At 41.2% G+C, this 15,410-nt stretch overlaps 1 protein-coding gene across 2 annotated transcripts in view; it reads right to left on the bottom strand.

Moving 5' to 3' along the window:
• Positions 1-15,410, bottom strand: part of phc2b (polyhomeotic homolog 2b (Drosophila)) — a 35,136-nt gene that overhangs the window by 5,252 nt on the left and 14,474 nt on the right. For both annotated transcript variants that reach the window (XM_037975028.1, XM_017408928.3), the window contains exons 4-11: positions 15,330-15,407; positions 14,889-15,044; positions 14,028-14,126; positions 13,501-13,795; positions 6,081-6,385; positions 4,450-4,672; positions 1,179-1,390; positions 291-420 (exon numbers count right to left, since the gene is read on the bottom strand). In XM_037975028.1, coding sequence (XP_037830956.1) covers positions 291-420; positions 1,179-1,390; positions 4,450-4,672; positions 6,081-6,385; positions 13,501-13,795; positions 14,028-14,126; positions 14,889-15,044; positions 15,330-15,407 — 1,498 coding nt within the window. The remainder of the gene's footprint in view (positions 1-290; positions 421-1,178; positions 1,391-4,449; positions 4,673-6,080; positions 6,386-13,500; positions 13,796-14,027; positions 14,127-14,888; positions 15,045-15,329; positions 15,408-15,410) is intronic.

The following is a 15,410-nucleotide window of genomic DNA, read 5'->3' as shown; positions in this document are numbered from 1 at the left end:
GTTTATGTATGTAAAATAAGCCACAGGCATTTAGGCTTCAAGGGAATCGAAAAGCATCAATCGTTTTATAATCCCATCGCAGCTCTCTGATTGGACTCCAATCTTGTGGTGCTTAAAGATTCCCATCCCTAATTAACAAGTTGACTCATCACGACGGTCCAACGTCACACACTTCATGTTGTTTTTAAAAATGTACACAGTGAAATATAGGAGCAGAGAGCGGGACAGTCCACTGCCCTAACAGGACAAAAGTACACAAAGTATTAGTACTTTAACCTGCGCGGTCTCACCTGGCTGGTTCATGTCTTCGGGCTCGGAGTCGGTGTTTGCTGCGTTACTGACCGGAGTTTTGTCAGGGTCTGAGGACAGCTGATGATCCAGCTTCTTCGGGCTGTCGATGAGAATGGGCAGACGCTCCACCTGGGGTGAGAAGGAAAATATTTACAAAACAGAGCCAAAGCGCCAAATTCGTCATGAATCAGACACAGCAGTTCCAGTGTTGAGCCAACAGTCAAACAAACAGGAATAATAAAGCAGGCTGAAACCACTTCCACCCAGTATTTATTCTGTATCACTGACGAGATGAATAAAATAAAGGAGAAATGTTTTCAAATTTTCCATCTTTTATGGTCAAAATTTATTGAGAGGGTAAGAAATATCTACTTAAAGTGATAAATGATTTTTACAAAGTATCAGGATACGTAGATTTGAAGTTACTTAGTTAAATAAACACAAACTACATGAGCTTGAAAACCTGATGAGCATTTACACCCCCCCTCCAGAAGGAGGCGTACAAAGTGCCTGCGTCATTGTTTTACTCAGAGTTCTCCCACTTTAAAATGAATTAAAAAGACTGATGAGGTGGTAACCCCAGGGCACACAGACACTCTATAAACATGCATCATTTGAAGGGAGAGGGATTGTTCACATCTCAACAGGAAGTTAAATGTGCTGGCTGTCACACTCGTACACCTCCATCCATCTGGATTTTGTCACAAACAGGGACCCGTCTTCCCGTAATTAATGAGTGATTTAAAGAGACGCTGCGAGCAGCAGCAGAGGGTTTGTGTTCGCCCGCTGACAGCTCCCTGCGGGCGTGCACGCTGACGAGCGCCGTGGCGGCTCGGGGTTGTTTATCGCCTTTCTGCGCCAGTAAGACCTGGAGGTCGGACACTCACACACACGGGAAACGGCTCCGCTCCCTCCTGGATGACGAAGCCTTCGATGACGTGCGTCAGGACCTGGGGCTTGACTATGGCCTGCGGCGGTTTGTTCTCTCCGTTTTGCGGCGTGCTGCCCGTCACGGTGGGTGCCTCGCTCTCATTTCCCGAGGTCATGGTTGGAGATGAGGTCTCCGTCGCTGCACTCGGCCTTTTGGTTGAGCCCCCTCCTGACCGGGAAGGGAGAACACCAGAACTTTAAGATAAAACAGCCAATATACTAACAAACACAGCTGTTCAAAGTGGATTAAAGCTGGAAATAATGACTGCTGATGGATAAATTCATTGTTTTTAACTGAAGGTGTAACATTCCATGAAGAAATGCATATCGCCCGCCACATTTCACGCCAAAGTTTTAAGCTAAAAATCATTTTTATGTTGGAAAATAAGAGATATAGCCGTTTAGGTTTAACTTTGAACATAAGGTAAAGGTCAGTCTGAATGACTCCGCTGTTAAGACGCCAAAACTCAGTTTAAGTTTAAGGTTAGTTAGCTGCGGCAGCCATCCATCCTGAAACAAATTAACCCCAAAAGGGAATTAGCTGCAGATGTTCATCCAATAGTTACTTTCATTAAAATTATTTAAATGATTTAGGAGATATTTTACTAACAGTATATCACATTATGGCTCCATCATCCCTGGCACTCCATAAAAAGAAAAAACAAAACAAACAGGCTTGTTGGAGGTTCACATGATTAAATGCTTACAGTCTTCAGTGATAACCTGATCAAAGACATTATTCTACATTAATTAATTAAGTAAATAATCCGATTTTGACAATAAATTTCAAGCAAAACGTTTCAGTTTGCCTAAAAGTCAAAATCTTTGCCTAAAACAAAGTAATTAAAGGTTTTTAATATGCAAATGTATTATATTCTGATTTTTTTTTTAATAAATAGGCTAAAGATTGCCAAAATAATCAGTTATAGTCTTGAAGTCATCCCACACCTTTGAGAAAACAGCTTTAAATAAATAGCCTACTTTTTTTTCTAATCGGTCTGTAATATTATGAGACAAATCCTCCTCCTTCCACACCAGTTTAATGTTTGTTGTGACCCTCAGAAAAAGTCCCAGCCTCAGGAAAATGTCGCTCACATCTGATGCGTCGAAAAGCGACTGAAGCGGAAGGAAAACCGTCTGAAAGCCGAAACGAAGAGAGTTTTCTTACCGCGCTGTTCAGGCAGCAAACGTGCGGTTTGTTGTGTTTGCTGTCCCAACGATCCGACAGAGAAACACACGGATCTGCAGCCGAGGCTGAGCTGCAGATCCGCTGAAAACCCCGCAGAAAAAAACCCGGAGCAGGGTCCACCTCTGTGTTTCCGGATCCTCCTCACATCTCCGTGTTTCCACCGGGACACAGAGACCAGACTCCTGCTGAAAATACGGCCCCCCTTACCCCCCGTTTCCCCCCCTTTAGTCTGGAAGACTGCAGTGAAATTCAACCAAAGCTTCCGATAAACAGGAACACATGGGGCTGGTTTCAGCAGGGCCGTAAACAGGACCACGGAGGTTCTGGTGCCCCTGCCCCAACCCCCAACCCCCCCAAACCACNCCATACCACCTACATAAATCAGCATAAAATAATAAACACGCTTCTTCAGTTTGTATTAGTAATTTACTTCGATTTAGTTTAATTAATAAATATATTAAAAAGTTACAAGTAAAAAATAAATAAAAAAAACTTTTTTTTTTTAAATTGCCTGCTGTCAAACAGCAGCGACGGACAATAATGTTTTTGCCCACGTGTTAGTTAACAAGAAATCTCATGAACAGCTAGATGAATTAAATGAAACTCTCAGAAAGTAATCACTGGATTTACAACTACAGCTAATTAACTTTTGGAGCTAATTCAACATGGAGGTGGGAGTGCACCAAGGATCGGCTCTGAGCCTCTTCTTGTTTTCTCTGGTGATGGACAGACCAACGGATGAGGTCAGGTCAGTCCCCGTGGACTATGGTGTTCACTGATGACCTAATCAAAATGTAATTTTAAAGATATTAGGCTAAAATTTGGTGTGGTAGTAGCTGAGAGTCATTCACAACACGTATTCTGAGCGTGACATTTTCCAGTACTGCATGAGATAGTTCACTCTGCTTTAACGCTGTCGTTTCTTAATAAAAGACGTTCTAAGTCTAAAACTCTGGCATAAAAAGCAGCGGCCAATATGCATTCATTCAAAGAACGTTAAGCCTTTGTGTTTATAAAAAAGGTACAGTTTTGGCTCAAAATGTGGATACATTCATCAAAACATGAGTTTTTACTTGTTTCCATCCAAACATCAAGTAAATTTACTTTAGAATTTTTAAAAATCTTTAGAATAAATTTATAGACTTGTTTCTATTACATAATGGAAATAAACAATGTGTTGTAAGAGGGACGAGGACAGTCTAAATAAAATATTGCTGTAGTATTTTAAAAAAATCCTATTTGCAAACCAGAAATATGTCTTTGACAAGGAGGACAGAATCACAGCTGCCTTAGTGATATACAACATAAACTTGTACAGAAAATGGGACAATGTGATTAGATTTTCACGTCATGAGTATTAGTCATGTTTATAATCAGGACGTAGAAACAGCAGAAGATTTAAGTGAGTAAGTAAGTTTATATTAACAGTAACCAGAGAGGCACAGGTCTGTTGCTGAAATACCAGTTTTACGATCAACAAGCCCGTTTTAGAGTGCTGCTGACTGAGAAGAACAGAAATGCTGCAACTTCATGATGTCCAGCTCGCAGATGACCACATGCCAGCCACCCAGACCTCAAATGTTCCCGTTTCTGGTCACATCTTATTTGTACTAAAACACTACTACCTGAAAACAATTCAGCGTTTTTACTGCTGAATGTTGTCAGTTGCTCAGAGACGTTCTTTTGATCGTTGGAACAATGTCCGAAGAGTCAAACAAGATCAAAGAGCCTTAAAACCATTTCCTAATGATTAATGAAAACAAGAAAAGGATACAAAGGATAAAAGCTCTCATCTTTCGGTGTCCCCAAACTTTGGCACAGCACTCCAATCACCCTGAGACTCAACAAAAGCCTTTTTTAATCTTTTATTTTGGTAAAAGCCTTCACGATTAGCTCAGTTCTTTTTGAAAATCAGCAGCTGTTTCAGGCACTTGAAATGAGACATTTTTTGAACCCAGTCTTAGATTCCAATTGCTAGTTGGTGCAGGTTTATCACAGGTTAGATCTCAGCAGTTGAGTGGCTGAGGCTCAGACTTTACCTCGTGGTTGAACAGGTGGAGCGGCAGGATGAACCTTGGGCTGCTCTCCAGGCTTGGAGGGTTGTGATGGGGAAGGTGCAGGTTGCTGCTGCTGCTGTTGATGTTGTTGCTGTTGCTGATGCTGCTGCAGCTGTTGTTGCTGCTGTGTGGACGGTGTCTGACACGTCTCTCTAACCACTAAAGATGTCGGTTTATCTTTACTGTCCTGAACCAGTCGAGGGGCCTTCAGTGAACATGGAAAACACAAGAAATATGAGAAAGGATGTCCGCGACAGTTACATCATTTAGTGTCTGTCAGTGACTTTAAGGCGAATTACTTAAAAACCGAAAACCACCAGGACTGGAAAACATCACATCAGTGGGAAAATATTCAAGGATCCAGAACCCAGAAGCCTCTGGTGTAGCTTTTCACATGCATGTCTTGAATGTGGGTGTTGTTGGAGCAGCACTTTTAGCTTTTCTTGCCAACACTTTCAAAAGGCCAAACTGAGCGATGTGTACATGAAAACAAAAGTATAACTGAAACATTTAATTAGACAAAAGGCAGGACAATGATCAAAACACCTACAGTGGATAATGTATCTCATAGAACTGGAGCATGAAGGAGGAATGTCTGCCAGTAAGAGGAAATCGAGGAAATCCAAGAAGTTTTGAAAAACAAAACAACAGGATGTTAATTCTGTCATTGAAGACATTTTGTTTCCCATCTGAGAAGCTTCCTCAGTTCACAAACTGGAGAAAGTAGAGTTCAAAGCTGCAAACTGCTTGAGAAGGTCCGTTTATGCAAGCTAAACTCACAAGCAGATTAATCTCACTCCCATCCCACCAGAGAGGCGTAAGGCTTTTCTTTGCCTGGATCACAAGCATCTCATGCAGGTAAAGCTTGGAACTCCACTTTCTCTCTTTTTCTAACAGAGGAAGCTTCTAAGAATAGAAGTCCAGTTAATTTGTTTTTGTTTTGTTTTGTTTTTTAACTTTTTGGATTTAACCATGTCCTGGATGACTGAGAATCCACAGAAAGGATCAGTAAAATGAAAAGTTTCTTCTGGGGAATGGATTGCTTGATTTCCTCCAAAAACAGGAAGTCTAACACTTCTACTAAATAATACTGAAACATCAGAGAAAATCAGAGGGGATGTGGGGGTTCTTAGATATTTGGAAGTGCTGCTGGTATCATAATTTATTATAAATATACTATAATCAACAGTGGTCAAACAGGATCTTGTAGCACGAGATAAAAAATGTGAAGCGATTTCTCATCAACTTAAGACCTTGTTTCACAAACCGAGAAGAAAAAAAAAACCTCTGGTGAAATTATCACTGAAAATGTCTCGACCACTTTAAATTGTTTGTGCGGCAGCAGGTTAAACAAATATGTTATGGTACTAGGAGCACCATTTCTTAAAAACCTTGCCTTGTTCTTGTGAGCCACGCATTTCATTAAATAAAATGTCTCTTTACCCTCCTAATGGATGGTACTATGGGTGTACTAGAACAGAACTGTAAGAGCTAAAGATACAAACTCCTGACAACAGTTTCCTAACATTTCATCTGAGGAGGTAAAGAAAACAAATTCTCCATAGATGCAAATATTGCAAAATAAATAAATTGTTGTAATCATTTGCTCGTACCGTTGGCTGTATTTGCAGGTTGATGGCAGTGAGCTGGACAGGCTGAGCTTTGGCATGGTTCAGTGAGGAGTGGAGGGCATGGGGGCTGATGGTGGAGTGGAAGATGGTGGCCTGCTGGCTGGGAGTGGAGGGCTGGTGATGGGCAGGCTTGGGCAGAACGGGGACAGGGTGCTGTGACGGCTGAATGGAGGCCGTCTGCAGCAGCTGGCCTGCCGTCCTTTGGGAACCTTGGCTCTGCTGGACCACAAACTGCTGCTGCTGCTTGTGCTGCTGAACCAGCGAGTGAGGGTGAATCTGGGTGTAAGCTGCAACAAGAACAAAACCAACCTCAGCAACCTTTGAAGTGACCCAAATTCACAAAGTGCTCTACCCCTAAAGCTCCACCATACTGTATTATACAATAACTCTCGTTAATCAATACCTATTGTGTTTCCTGTGGCTGCAGATGTTTGGGTCAGTGAAAGTTGGAAAACTGAAGAGCACAGAATACACACTTTTATATGTAGAACTTAAACCAAGGTTGTTTTTGATACTGTACTGGCCTCAAAGCAATAAAAGGTAAACAGAGACTCTTCTCTAAAGCACATTTCCCCCCACCCTTAATGAATTCATTAAAGTTGGCATGAGGAAAAAGCAAAAAGCGATGAAGAGTACCTCAGGCTCATAAACAGTGAAAAATGTATATGTCTGTACGAAAGATTTTATTTCACAGTGCTACCTTCACCTTTTTCCCCCTTGTTGACAAAACGTTATATTAAGAGCTTGTTGAGAGGTGCACAGACAGGCCCACTGTTGCAGTTTTGACCCTACCATTACTCACAAATTGTCTCAAAACGGCCTGCCACCACCTGTCTGTACTGTTGTGGGTAAGAAGACATCTTGAGCTCATAACTTGCCCCGAAGCCAGAGACACAACACATCAATCTTGTATTGTGGCAACATGTGTGAACGGGAGAGTGTTCTGCGGAAGTGGCCCGAGGCTACTCCAATATTAGAAATGCTTCAGGAAGAAACATGCTGAGCCGACTGTCCATGACATCCTCTAAAGAGTTGATGTAGAGTCACTTGGTCCCAAGGCCTCTCCTTCCTCTTTCATCTCTAACAACTCCAGCAGGAAACATAAAATCTAATAACCTCATTCTTATTACTGAACCCAATCAAGAAATGACTTACTCCTGCACCACGGTACTGCCTGGTGGCTCCTGCCGTACGACCCCTGTGAACACAGACGTGCGCTCGCTGGTGTTAATAAACCTCACAATAAATCCAAGAGTGGAAAATTGCCAAGTACATCAGCAATTGTCCCAGATCCCCCTTATGCCACCCTCCTCTCCCTGTTCTTTTCATGATGTTTTGTGTGGGATAGGCTCCATCTGGTTTCAAAGTTCCCCTGTGAGGCATTAACCGCAGTCTGTACCCTGCCGTGGAAAATATAGATGTTTTTATCCAGCAGAGTTTGCATGTCATTAGCGCTTTTAATGCTACACGATGTGCTGGAAAGTGTTTTCTTTTTCATATGGTGAGACACAGTGGGACCCAGTTACAGAAAATCTGGCTTAGCTGAGGCGTACAGGGAGGACCGTCAGTTAATATTTACTATAATCACAGAAGAATGACTGTGAGCCGTGCACGGGTAGATTCAGACGACTGCGTAACAATCAAAAATATGAAGAGTATAGGATGCTTTACACTCAAAAAGCAATTTAGACACATCAGTGAAGAGCAACATGCAACAGTTCAGCTGCTACGTCTAAAGATGACATTATTTCTGTCTCAGAAAGATGCAGCATCAATAGAAAAGAAAACAACTTCAATAAGAACTAGACGGTCTTTGAAGAAGATGATACAAGAGAATGCCCACAGTGTTAAAGTGAAGACATCAGATCATAAAATAACCTTCTCATGAATGAGTCCACAGACATAAAAATACTGTTTGAGGCTGACATTTAGCAGCTTTAATGTTTACTGTGATCATTAAACATTAGGCACAAATTACAGCTGCGGCAGATGGGACCGTCAGTCTAGCAGCCTTTAAGTCATAACCAAGTCAGGACAACCAAGTAATATTAGACAGAAACTATAATGTCCTGGAAAAGTTAGGTCCTCTTCTAAAATGTCAGAATTTATGATCAACAAATTCTATGAGATTTAAGAAAGTTTGCAGAAACTAAAACCTTTAGGATCTTAGCTTGGTGGTGTGCTAAAGGAGCAGGCACCATGTGGGGATAAATCATATGGATAAACCAACAACTCAGTGCTATTTGGCATAAAAGCTTCTAAAAAGGTTGAATTTATGTTGTTTCTTTATTTTAACTCGCTAGGTTATAGAAGTAAGACATGAGCTTGGTGCAGTAAGTGTAATTGAGGGTTAATGATAGTAAATAGGAATATCACAGTTTCCTTTAACACAAAGATCAGTTCACCAAACGAGCTTATTTACCAACGTCCTCCGAGCCTCAGTGTCAAAGCTGCTAAAACTGCTAACAAGTCAGACATTGTAGATATGCAGGATTCAGATGATGATCCACTTTAAAACAAAAATAAGTCAGGATAGATGTGTCTGTTTTCCTTTAGCCTCATTTTTCACAATTTACCATGCTGCTTGCAAATGATTTGAGTTTGTTTCGTCTCTTATTTCCTTTAAGAAACTTTCATGAGTCCAAAAAAGAAAGAAAATAACACACCCACTGCAGCAATAACACTCTACTAATGAATATTAGCAAATTATCTGTTAAAGATGCAGTTGCAATACAAGTAGAGCTACATGATGGTCAAAATGCATCACATCTTGGATTAAAAAGCTGCCCAAAGAATCCTGAGATTCCTAGGCAGATCGTGGGTGAAGGAGGGGGATTTCTGAATCAGTGCATGCCGGATGTAGTCGGCCCTCCCAGTAAATCCTGACAACTTTGAGAAGCTCTAATGAGAAACAGAAAGAAGCCTTGGAAGAAAGGTACTCTCCATCAAGGTTTTGGGATTAAAGATTGGAATGACTCAACCCCCCCATGTTCACACACTTATATACACACATGCCAGTCATACAATATTTATTATGTAGTAGTGGTCAGCGCGCCTTCAAAGCAGCATTTCCATGGAACCTCTCACTGTGTATTGTTGTGAAATGGTCTGAAAAGGAGGACAGCGTGCATTCCTTTCAGTACTTGTAGCACTGAAGGCCCTGGAAAATCCCAGAGTTTCCACATTCTGGCTGCCACGTCAGCTCACTTTCGTCAAACTCATTATGACCTATAACAGCAGGCCACACGATGACTTTCCTCAGAGCAAGAAGGGCTTCAAACAGACCTGCAGATGTTTTATCAAATGGGTGTTCGATGAAAGAACACATTAATCTGACTGTGACTCTGTTGTTCTATTAAAAATAACTCAAAATTAAAAATAAAATGGATCCCCAGAAACAAAAAAACTCTATGTCTAATAAACAAGTTGATTCTTCACTGTAGTATAATAGTTTTTTAGTTCGTAGTTCTATTTAAAGCAGGCTACTGATCCTGGTGATATCAAACTATGACAATATCTGTTTGTTTTTTTTTAATCTTCTAGTATTATGCTCCTGGGGGTTCCCTGCTGTGGTTTTATAACACGTTCTTGGCTCTGTTTTTGACAAGAAGAGGCAATGACACACTGCACCAAGCCAAGCAGCTTAATGTTTTGTTTCCCTCTCAAAGACTCTTAAAGTAAAAGAGATGGACTCTGTTTTTGAGACACTGACAGAAGCATTTCTCAGCCACATAATTCGAACAAAGAAAAGAAAAATGTAAGCACATTTAACCATATAACCCTTTGTTTCTTCTTCCAGACTAGACAAAAAGGCTCACTGCCAAGTTCCAACAAACACGATGAATGCCAAAATGAGCAATAATAACAAAACAACTTTCTGCATGTTGGCTCTCTCCTTGCCTGAGTCATGGAGTCTTGTCGCCTGAGTTTTGAACATGTTCCAAACCTTTGACTATTTTGAGTGAAAACTTGTTGCACAGTCTCTTTGTGGGCGTCTTGAGCCCGTCTCAGACCCGTCTTCGTTTTGTCGCAGGAGTCTCCAACCAGTCTCCAGAGAAGGAGAGCTGCGGTTTGACCCCTGCAGGGGAGCTTTTCTCTGACAGAAAACATGGCCAGATGATTAATAATCTTTAATAAAAACCTGGTCCAAATCTGGCTACCTTCATTTCTAAAGTGTGTTTCAGTAAATTAAATCATAAACACGTGGACAGCTGCCAATGTCAGCACAACATGGTCCAGGGTGGGTACGATATTACGATATTGGCAAAAGAAATGTGTTTTATTTTTTTGAATTTTGAGTCCCTAAGAGCAGAAGCAGCCCAGAGAGCTCTTACCTTTACAGGATTGGTTATTGAGGAATTTATGGAAAAGCCTCTTTTTATTCTAAACTGTAAAAGCTTTTAGGCACACCTCCAATATGGGGTTAGAAAAATATTTAGATTAAAAAAAAGTTATACTACATTAGACAAAGAAGTACAAGGTTTATAGCAAAAAAAAAAAAAATGTTGAGAATAAAATAAAAGCAAATAGATCTAACACTGAATGTTAGCCAAGCAAACAATATTTTAAAGTTACAGCAAGCTTTTTGTCTCCTGGGTTAGTTTCATACCACCTGCCCAAGGACTAAAAGGGGAAAAAGAAATGAGTTTTCCAGAGAAGTTTGGTTTTTTACACGTTTCTACCTGGGTTAGCTTTTAGGTTTACTAATATGTGAAAATAAACGTGTCTGAGTAAAGCACAGCAAAGAGGCACAAACAAAAACAGGCATTTTTCAAAATACAATATCCTGCAGACCAATGGATATTAAAATATTTAAGATTTTTTTTTTTTATTCAAGAAGTTTTAATAATTTCTCTGCGGATCGGTACTAAATGATCCAGTGGTACCAGTCCTGAGCCCGGTGGTTAGAGACCATCTAATGAATGATATGACTCTTCAATGTCTTGTAATTGAAAGATGCCCATTGGTTAAATATTACTGCCCAGCCACCAACACTTTGTTTAATCTTCAAATTAATATTTTATAGGATCGTAACGCCCCATCCGTCTCCAACAGTTCCCAAAATATCTACAGCGTCTCTTTTTCACATTTACACATTTTATTAATTCAGCCACAGAATGTGTTTCTTGTGAGCAATATGTTGTTTTCTGCTAATATAATATGCAAATTTTATTTAAACAGCTATAAGATTACTTAGTTATTACAAACAGGGCTAATTAGCCAATAAAGACATCAAGGTTATGAGCAAAGTCTGAAAATCCTCCATAAATCAGACGATGATTTCGAACTTTAGATCTAAAAGACATAGACAAGTGGTCTTTAAAAACACCTGGACAAAAACACAATGACATGTCAAGTTTTTGTGATTTTAGCTGAAAAATGTAATCTCTTTAATGACCCGATCAGAGAGATGAAATCAAGCTTTCACCCGTCTCTGACTCCAAACAGCCAGACTTCCTCAGCAGTGAATTAACTCCCCAGCATCTCCAGTGCACACCTGTCCGTCGTGGCCTGCTGCCATGGCAACCCAAGTTCATTTTTTTTTTTTTATTTGCCCCCCCCCAGACAGCATGCAGCCAGATTTTCAGCTTCCATCCTCCCTTTCATTTTATGCGAATCCATTACTGAAACAAAGCAAGACGCAGTTGTGCACTGACACGCTCAGATAATCCCTCCTCCCACTCCCTTCACAGACCCGCAAACCAAAAACAGAACACACACACTCTTTAGCAGGCAGATGACAACAAAATTACCCATAAACAGCATTCAGTCTATAAATGTAACCCAGACTTCTACAGAAATTATTTTATGGTAGGTACTTTCTCATCAGGAGTCTCTTAAGAACGAGGAAATTTATCTGAACAAACTAGACCTAATTTGATGTAATCGGTCTGTACTGCTGGCTAATTCACACTTAAAAGAAGAGGGGGGGAGAAAAAAAAAACTAACTGCCGACTTTCAATTACACAAATAAGTAGTTTAGGAACACTCTGGTGTTAAGAGTGCGGCTTTCACAAAGCAGCTAACCCGTTCCAACACACTGTTTGTAATACGCCTGGTTTCACCCTTTTAGTGAGTGAATGGCTTTGTGATACAGGCCCTGACAAGTCACAGTATGAAAAAAAGCTCCTAAAAGTACAAAATGTAAACGCCTTCTCATCTCAGCTTACTACAAACACAGGGGTGCATTTCTGCTGCGGATCTGACAGCTGCTTGAAACCTCGGGTTTATTTTAGGTTTGACGTGAGCATCTGTTTCAGAAAGAAGCGTGAAGCAGCTGGCAGGCCGTTGAGCTGTTTAAATTATCTGGCTGCAAAAATAAAAACAAACTTTCGACGAAATGCTTAGCGTCTGTGTGTGTACCGAAATAATACACGGCTTTGAAGAACAGAAGCAGACTATTTTATTGATAAATTGGCTGGCATTTAAAGTTACTCATTGCAAAGTATGAAATGAAAGGTTATCCTGAACTAATATTAAAAGGGTGAAGTTTGAAAGAGTTAACTCCAGATATACAGTACGTGGGTACATGGAAAATGAACTGAATCCTCCAAAATCCACGTGGAAACTTGACGGACCTGCATCAGGCTGGTTGTAGTCTGGGTAGGTCGGGGGTGGGCAACCCTGGTCCAGGAGGGCCACCATCCTGCATGTTTTACTTGCATGTTACTTGTTTTTCCTCTGATTAACAGGCTTCTGCAGAACATGAAGAGGTGATTTAACCACTGAATCAGGTGTGTTGGAGCAGAGAAACAAGGAAAACATGCAGGACGGTGGCCCTCCAGGACCAGGGTTGCCTACCACTGGTGTAGGTAAACAAATATGGCGGAATCGGCCAAGCATTGAATCTCGGAGAAGAAATTTAGGTGGAAATATGAGACAGAATCTGCTGCTAAACGCAAACTTACAAAGAACAAGAGAACCCCCTACGGTACAGAGTACACCCGTCAGAAAGATGTCAGAGTAATCAACATCCCATCACTCAACAATCCGTTTGTCAGGGCCTATCACAAATGGGTCACCTGTGATCTTGACCTTTGACCTCGTGACCTTAAAATCAATAGGGATCATCCTCGACCCATGAGGTGAGCAGTTTTTATCTGCATACTTCACTCAACAAATCTGAGCATAAATACACACAGTTGTCAGACTTCATCATCCAAACGGCTCATTTATGGACGTCTCCACTGTTGACCTATTTTCAGTCACTTTGGCTGTTTCCGTAGGTAAACAAACGTACGTGGTAGCTGGCATCTGGTCACAAAGTTTGCTTAAATCTTTTTTATTTAAGGACACGGAAATCTGTTGTACAGATTTTGTTTCTAACTTTATAATTTTTTTTTTTTTGGCCCGGTCTTCATGTGCGTGTGTGTGTGTGCTTGGGAAACTCTCCTCCTCTTACCTGGTGCGATGAGAGGCTGCGCACTGACAGCTGTAACGTTGCGGCTCATATTCAGAGCTCGGACTTCTGTGACTGCTGGACCGTCGCCCTTCTTCGCTCCGTCAGCGTGGCTGTCGGAGGAACTGGCCTTCCCCCTCGCGGACGTCTGGGTTCCTTGGCTGGGGTTCTTGACGAGTGAAGCAGGCTGAATAGGCACCGGGCTCTGCTTCAGCGTGAGAGCCTGAGGGGTCTGAGTCTGAGAGGAGGACGTGGTCGCCCCCTGCTGGCCACGGATAGCCAGGTTCTGGACCTGGTTCTTAAAAATCAGAGACATGCAGATGGGACACTGAAACAACTAGAACTGTATTCTTTTACATTGTTTTTTGTTTTGACATTTTTTTGTTTGAAAACTACAAAAACTACTGAAAGATTTTTGAAATTTCATTGATAATCTGCTAAATGGCTGAAAAAAATGGATGTACATTTGCATTTATTGTTCGGTTCCAAGCAATTGACATTTTTGTGACAACATGTTGAAATGAGGCTACCTGTGAGGAACTTTCGGACTGGACCGCCGTCACCGTAGCAGCCGGGGTGAAGATGAGCTGTGAGGACAGAGGAACAGCCCGGCCCAAACTCCTGGCCACCTGAACCACAGATAAAACAATAAAAGGAGAACTAATTGAGCAAAAACGAACGAGTTGTTTACGCAAAACGAGAAATCATTCAAAGAGCACAGAGACAAAAACTTTATTAACATTTAATTTGTTCTGGACAGAGGCGAGCGAGCATTTGGCTTTTAAAGAGGAAGAGTCATACACAACTGCAAACCCTGATCTTCTAAGCATTTATATAAACCGATTACATAATGATGGGTAATCTGTAGATATATGGTTTACAATGTTTGTGTAATAAATTAAGCATATATACAGAATATTTATGCAAAGGTTATCATGCACACAAATTTAAACGAGAATATTAAATCAGAAATAAATGTTTTGAAAGCTATAAAACATACAAAGCTACTCAGAAGCATAATTTTAATGAAACGACAGCAGTTCTGGCAAACTGAGACGGACAAGTTAGAAACAGGCAGCTACATCAAATCAGACTTTCAACAATTATTTGTAGGGGGAATGAGAGGTTTAGGAGAGAACACCTGCAACCTCTGACATGTTTGTTTTACATTGAAGCAGCTTCCAAACTTCTTGAGCCCTCTGGGGCTCGACAGATGAATGTGCCACCTATTCCAGCAGCAAAATGAGACTAAACACAGAGACATAAAACACACTGCTTTCAAAGGACAGAATTAGGCTCAAGTTATTTACTCGACCAATTTAGAGGCCTGTTTGTGTTGATATATGTACGCAGGGCTTGTGTAAATGTGCCAGCGGCCTGTGTGCTCTCACCATCTGTGTACGCAGGTACATCTGCGCCTGGCTGAGAGTGGGGCTGGACTGGCTGCCGAGCAGAACAGCTTGCTGTGAAATACTGGTGGGGGTGGAGCTGATGCCCTGGGCCCGGCTGATCAACTGAGCTGCCGCTGGAGAGGTGGTCAGGTTGATCTACGGGGAGAAATTAACAGATATTCTTGTTTATACACTTCTCTGACTTTGCTGATATCTGTATACAAGATACTTAAAAACAGACCTTCAGTCATTTTTTACTCAATTTGTTGCAAAAAATTACATTTCATCTCTTTAAATGTAAAGTAAAAGGAGCTAAAGGAGCTCATAGCGCTGCAGGATTCTCAGCTTAAAGTTAATTTAGTTCAATGTTCGCCTCATAAAGACCACCTAAACCTTAAGAGGTTTTCAGAATGAAGGGTCAACACTCAAAAACACACTCACTGTAGCCTGAGTGGACCCTGTTTGCTGAGATGAAGTGCCATTCTGTGAAGAGCTTTGCCGACCGGCTGCGATGCTAGCCTA

Source organism: Kryptolebias marmoratus, linkage group LG4 (genome assembly GCF_001649575.2).
Source record: "Kryptolebias marmoratus isolate JLee-2015 linkage group LG4, ASM164957v2, whole genome shotgun sequence".
Classification (NCBI taxonomy): domain Eukaryota; kingdom Metazoa; phylum Chordata; class Actinopteri; order Cyprinodontiformes; family Rivulidae; genus Kryptolebias; species Kryptolebias marmoratus.
The sequence above is the reverse complement of the archived record's forward strand: the minus strand, read 5'-3'. Positions and strand labels throughout refer to the sequence as shown.